This window comes from Apaloderma vittatum, unplaced genomic scaffold, assembly GCF_000703405.1.
Source record: "Apaloderma vittatum isolate BGI_N311 unplaced genomic scaffold, ASM70340v1 scaffold2119, whole genome shotgun sequence".
Taxonomy (NCBI): Eukaryota; Metazoa; Chordata; class Aves; order Trogoniformes; family Trogonidae; genus Apaloderma; species Apaloderma vittatum.
Window position 1 is genome coordinate 1 of NW_009736739.1, and position 5,798 is coordinate 5,798.

The 5,798-nt window shown below is 33.6% G+C and overlaps 1 protein-coding gene across 1 annotated transcript in view; it reads right to left on the reverse strand.

Annotated features, from left to right (window-relative positions):
• Nucleotides 1–401: 401 nt before the first annotated feature.
• Nucleotides 402–5,798, reverse strand: part of LOC104279709 (neuronal cell adhesion molecule-like) — a gene marked incomplete at its 3' end in the record, with an annotated part of 31,919 nt that continues 26,522 nt past the window's right edge. The window contains exons 10-16 of the mRNA XM_009877084.1: nucleotides 5,096–5,239; nucleotides 4,066–4,177; nucleotides 3,635–3,801; nucleotides 3,409–3,556; nucleotides 2,779–2,903; nucleotides 1,864–1,893; nucleotides 402–503 (exon numbers count right to left, since the gene is read on the reverse strand). Of these exons, the coding sequence (XP_009875386.1) occupies nucleotides 402–503; nucleotides 1,864–1,893; nucleotides 2,779–2,903; nucleotides 3,409–3,556; nucleotides 3,635–3,801; nucleotides 4,066–4,177; nucleotides 5,096–5,239 (828 nt within the window). The remainder of the gene's footprint in view (nucleotides 504–1,863; nucleotides 1,894–2,778; nucleotides 2,904–3,408; nucleotides 3,557–3,634; nucleotides 3,802–4,065; nucleotides 4,178–5,095; nucleotides 5,240–5,798) is intronic.

The window sequence follows — 5,798 nt, forward strand, 5'->3', positions numbered from 1 at the left end:
GACAGCCTTCCAGCCACCCTTCCCCAAGCCTTCCCCAAGAGTTAATGTAGGTGTTAGTAGCTCTCTCCTTCCAAAATACACAACTAATGATCAAGTCTGCCCTCTACATATTTGTAAGACTAGACCTTGTCAGACACTGCTCCTATCAGTATCAATTTCTGTGTTAACTAGCACAGGTTTTTCCATCAAAATTCCAGATGTTTAGGGCAGTAAATAAGTCTGCTTGGCTACACAGTACAGGGCACCCAGTAAATTCTTGTTATGAAAATAAATGGCAACTGTAGTGAATGAATTTACCATTCTTCCATGCTGCACACAAAATTTAGATCTGAACTCTTTGGAATCTGAGAACAGTAAAGGTAATGGTGTTAAGTGAACACAATAGATTCAAACAAACGTACTTGTGATGGGACTGTTATTTTCATCTCCTGGTATCCATGACAGTTCAATGCTTCTTTCTAGCTGACCTGTCAATTCCAAGTCAAAGGGTGGATTTGGCCGAGCTGTAAATCAAATGAACACGAAGTAAAGCATCACACAAGAATACGTAATTTCATCTTTGAAAAAATCCTTACATTCCAATCAAAAGAATTGCACAAATACAGCAGGGGAGATCTACTCACTTATGTAAGGATGACTTAATGACCACTAGCATGCAACTGTTACAAAATAGAGACAAAATGGAGAACTGATGGAGCTGGAAACTTTTATACATTTAAAACAACCTATATTTTATTTCATCTATATCTGATTGCGCTGTAGTATAAAAATGTAATGAGATGCAAAGAAGTATGAAAAGCATGTTTAGTTTATCCTTGAATGATTATGGGTGATTATCTATTGTAACTAGTAACATTAATAAAACATGGAAAATAAAGAAGCATTCACATCAAAGAAGCTTTTCTAGAATCACTAAAAGTATTTTGCATGTGAATTTAAAGCAAGTATAGTTCAAACAGACACTAATTGCAAGTTACTAAGACATTTATTTTTAATGTACATTTAAAAAATCCAGAAATACCATAAAAGCTGCTAATGTACATCCTTATAATGCATAAAGGTGTAATTGTCCATTCCAAATTGCTGAAAGTAATTAATTTTATGATTTGTTAAACATAAAGTAAAGACTAATGAGTAAGTTCATTTACAAACACAACAGAATTTTCACTGAATGTGAAAGGATTTACATAAAAGCACTTAAGACAACCATATTTAACAGAGTTTTAGGTATATTATACTGTCTTTTAAACCCCAAATTCAGAAAAAAGGCTACCAAATTAAAGGCTGTAGGCTGTCAAATTTAAGATTGTTCCTGACTGACAGATCTTTTGGGGAATTTCAGCTTTAATTTTAAAATGCTTATTAGCAAGTTCATCAGTCATAAATCAAACTGGTTAGTAAAGTCCTAACCATTTTACGAGTGGACTATGAAATAAAGTACACCAGGCCTATAAAGCTGTCATCAAAAGGAATGTAAAAACATACCATCATTTGGTTGGTGCAAGTTCTTTGATAGTGAATTAGTTTTCAATGAGCAGTTGGATTTACCTTTTAGATCTTTCATTTACTATATCATTAATTTGCATTACAGTGTTCTCTATGAGAAAAACATTATAACACTGTAACCAACTTTAATTTAAATAATTTATCTCTGAAAATCATTCCCTAAAATACAAAGCAGTTTGCAGTACGAAATTCCAAAGTCCAGTACTCCAGTAATGAAGCAATTGGTAAAATGGGATGAAACCACACACACACACAGGAAAAAGGAAAAAAACATAGAAAAGATGTGGTATTTTGCAATAGGCAAATGAGAAAAATATCTGGTAGATGATGTAGAAAGAGAACTTTGTATTAGTTTACCGTAAATGATAGCTGGAGTTGGGGGAGCAGCTGAAAAGAACATTAATATAAAGGATTTAATCAGTTAGTAGCCAAAGAAACAGAATACTGTAGGTAGTTAAACACTAATTATTAGAGACAAAGAAAAGTTACTTTATTTAGAGTAAATGGTTGATTTTTAAATAAGATATATTGACAATTTTTCACTGAAAAAATATAGAAGTATTCTTAAATACTTTATCTTTTTTTTTTAAAGAAAGGGTAGATCAAGAAAAAAAATAAATTGAGCAATCTTATGAAAACTTTAAATAAGTACTAGACATTTAGTGTATGTTATTCCTGGATAGGCATAAGATCACAACACAATTTTAAAGTACAAGCATAATTGATTTTGAGTCTCCACTTGAACTCATCTGAAAGAATCATTCAGGACACCTGTTTAAAACTGCCTTACAAATTTGGAGAAGGGGCAAAGTAATGTATTTTACAACAATCACCAATCATAGAAACTTAATAGAAAGAACTAATTTGAAATGAAAATCCTTGAAAAGCCATAGAACCAAGCATGCTCAGTCTTTCCAAAACACAATTTAGCAGCAAAAGAGATTCCTGAGATAACAGATTTATGCTTTAATACTACAGAATATGTAATCCACTTTGTTAGCTCAGATGTGATCCAAATAAAAACCTACACAAAAAGTTTCACAACGTGAAACTGAATGTGTCCTGTAGTTACTGGACCCTTTTTTAAGGAGTTGATTCAAAGGCAAACTGTAGGGTAAGACTATTATTTTTAAAAACCTGAAACATATTTACAAATAGCTGACATTTCCTGTATTCTGTCTTAGAAACCAAAACCACGTTTGTGTTCTCCATCTTAAATCTAATGCTGTTTTGCTACAGTTCTGCTATCATAAAGTTTGAGAGTATTCTTACCAACAACAGTAAGCACAGCACTTGCTGAAACACTGTCGAGCGTCGTATTAACTATGCAAGTGTACGTTCCATCATCTTTATCAGTTACATTCATAATGGTCAAGTTGTCTTTACCAACTAGAAACCTGTAAATACAATAGATTCAGCCACTGTTTTTTCAATAACTGGTACTCCTGTAAGAAAATGGCGTAAGACACTACCAAATCTCACGCACTTGTCTATTTCAGCAAATACTTAGACAGTAATGTAAGCTATAGGACTACAGCGGCCTTTTCCACATTGTTCTTGACCATCTTCCCACAGTAACAGTCTATAAAACTTCTAATTACCTGTGATCTACAGCAACAAGTGTCTTATATTATCCATTTGGCTTTCTTATGCCAGCTCTCTCCTTACAATTGATATACACAGTCAACGTGCACAATTGAAACTTTTTTATATCTCATTTTATTTTCAATTCTATCTTCATAGTTCCACCAGACCAGGTAAGTCACCACATATAGGATAGTGATGATATAAAACATTTTTCTTAGGAAAATGCCAATAGGTCAATATGTTCCTTTCCAAAATCAGGAGAAGGAATAGATGAAAGAGAGAATTAAAAAGAAAGGCAAATGTTTTTCTCCATACCTTTCATCATCTGGCAGTTCATCATTGTCCTTTAACCATATAACTGTTGGTAATAAGGTAGAATCGTGTTTTATTATACACTCAAATGAAACTTGGCCATATCTCTGAATCACTTTGTATTCTGGTTGTTTAATTATCATTGTTGGATCTGAAATTTAAAATGACTATTAGATATTTAGACAGTCTGAAATTCTATATTAACCTGTGATGAAAGAATGATTCTTACCTTTAACTTCCAATTGCACCTCATTTTGTATCTTTCCTAATTCATTCCTTGCTACACATGTGTATGTACCACTACTGTCCTTCTGAGCCACCGGAATTTCCAAGGTTCCATTATCATGGAAAACATATTCATTTCCATGTAAGATGCTACCTTTCACTCCCTTAAACCTTAATTAAAAAAGTAATATCATTATCCAACATCACAGACAAATTGCACTGCATTTTATTCTCAGAAAATGTGAACTTAGGACTGCCTCATTAAAAAATACATACAGAATCACATGCTGAAATTTAAACTTGACTCTGTGGGGATAACTTAACTGTTGCTACATTAAATATATGTAATATTGTATTAGCATATTCTAATCAACATGTATTTCAATGTTATCATAGTCCTTTTTACATAATTTAAGCAAAACAACTATAGCTTACCATTCAATTTCAGGCTTAGGTGAACCAAAATAAGCACAGTGTAGCAATGCAGGACTATCTGCAATGACTTGATACAGTTTGTTAGGAGGAGTTAGAATTCTTGGTGGTTCGGCTGAAAAAGACAAAGATAGCGGGATGCAAATACAACAGAGTAAGACATTAAGAATGGCCTAAAGAATTAGGTTAACATCCTTATCTGAAGGTCTCAGTCTAGGTCCAAATACATTCTATTGCCAGTAGCCTGAGGAAATGTAAATGCAGGAAAATTATCTTGTGAAAAACAAATGCTTCTTCCCTGTTTACAAGTAATAAGGATGGTCACCAAAACGAAATCATTTCAATTGGAAAATTTAAATCAGAATATACTTCAAGAAGAGAAACTCCTGAGAACAGACTGGAATACCTAAGTCCAAACAAACCTGCAGGCAGAAAGAAGCTCAGATGTATTTTTGGCAAAACACCTACGTTTTCTTTTATTTGAAAGACAGTGTCTCTCAATCAAAAGATGTACCAGTTGCCACAGAAGAGGCTATTCTTGCCTAGATTTTGGTCCTAGCCTTGTCAAATTCAGCAAGGTGAATTAGAGAGGCCACAATGCCTTGTAAACAGAAACACAGTTTGGGAGGCCTTCCAGATAAACATATATTGCAACAGCAATTTAAGGATCATCTATTGTCTGATCCAAAACATCCACAGTCAATGTAAGTGTATTGAAACATATTAATTTAAGGAATATTAACTCCTGCCTTACATCTTATGCTTCTGTTTACCTGATATACATAAACAAACAAAGAGATAAAATATCTTCCAGCTTTCATAACTATCCTTCTTACTTCGGAATAGTGAACATGAAATTCAGGAATATTCTACAAAAAACAAGGTATGTATACCCTTGTTTTTTACAGGGCTCAGGAAATACAACCAACTCCCCTGAAGACCTCAAGCAAGGCTTGAGCATATTCAGTCTGTGTAGTAGCAGGAGACAACTGAATACCCAAGAAAAGTAAAAAATATAAAACCTGTTTCTTACCCAGAACATTCACAAATGCATTTGCTAGCAGGTATCCATATTCATTAGAAGCATTGCACTGATAGACAGCACTTGACCTTTCTTGCACATGTGAGAAAATAATGGTATCACCATCAACCTTTCTGCTAGGATCTTCTGGAGCAACTGTCAGTGTAAAGAAGAAAAATAAAATAGTAATTGCTTTTCCTAAACTGCTGCTGGATGATACATTCCACACCTCTTAAAAGAAACAAGAAGAAAGACATTTATGCCTTTTCTTCTGTTTTCCTGAGTGACTGTTCACCCGTTAAAGATGTCAAATTTAATACAATTAAGGAAGTTCTTCCAATTCTACAAATATTTAACTCAAGATTGTCAACTTTTTTTTTTCCCAGAGAAGTGAAGCTGAGATCACATTTTTCCTGCAATACAGAGGAAAAATACTGTCATGAAAAGATGCAGGCACATACCGACAATATCTAGAAAAATAAGGAAACACCTCTGAATGTCAAAAGAAAACGCCACTACAATGACACAGTTCTCTATGATTTAAAAGTTTCAGCTTTTCAAATCGATTGTTATACCATAAATAATTCTCCAAATACAAAAACCAGCCTTATTCAGTTGAAAACTATCTCAGAATAAATCACAAGCAATTCTTTCATACAAAATCAAGAAACCATCTTCACAGGAGCAGTCATGGTCATTCAGTAGGTGGCACTCT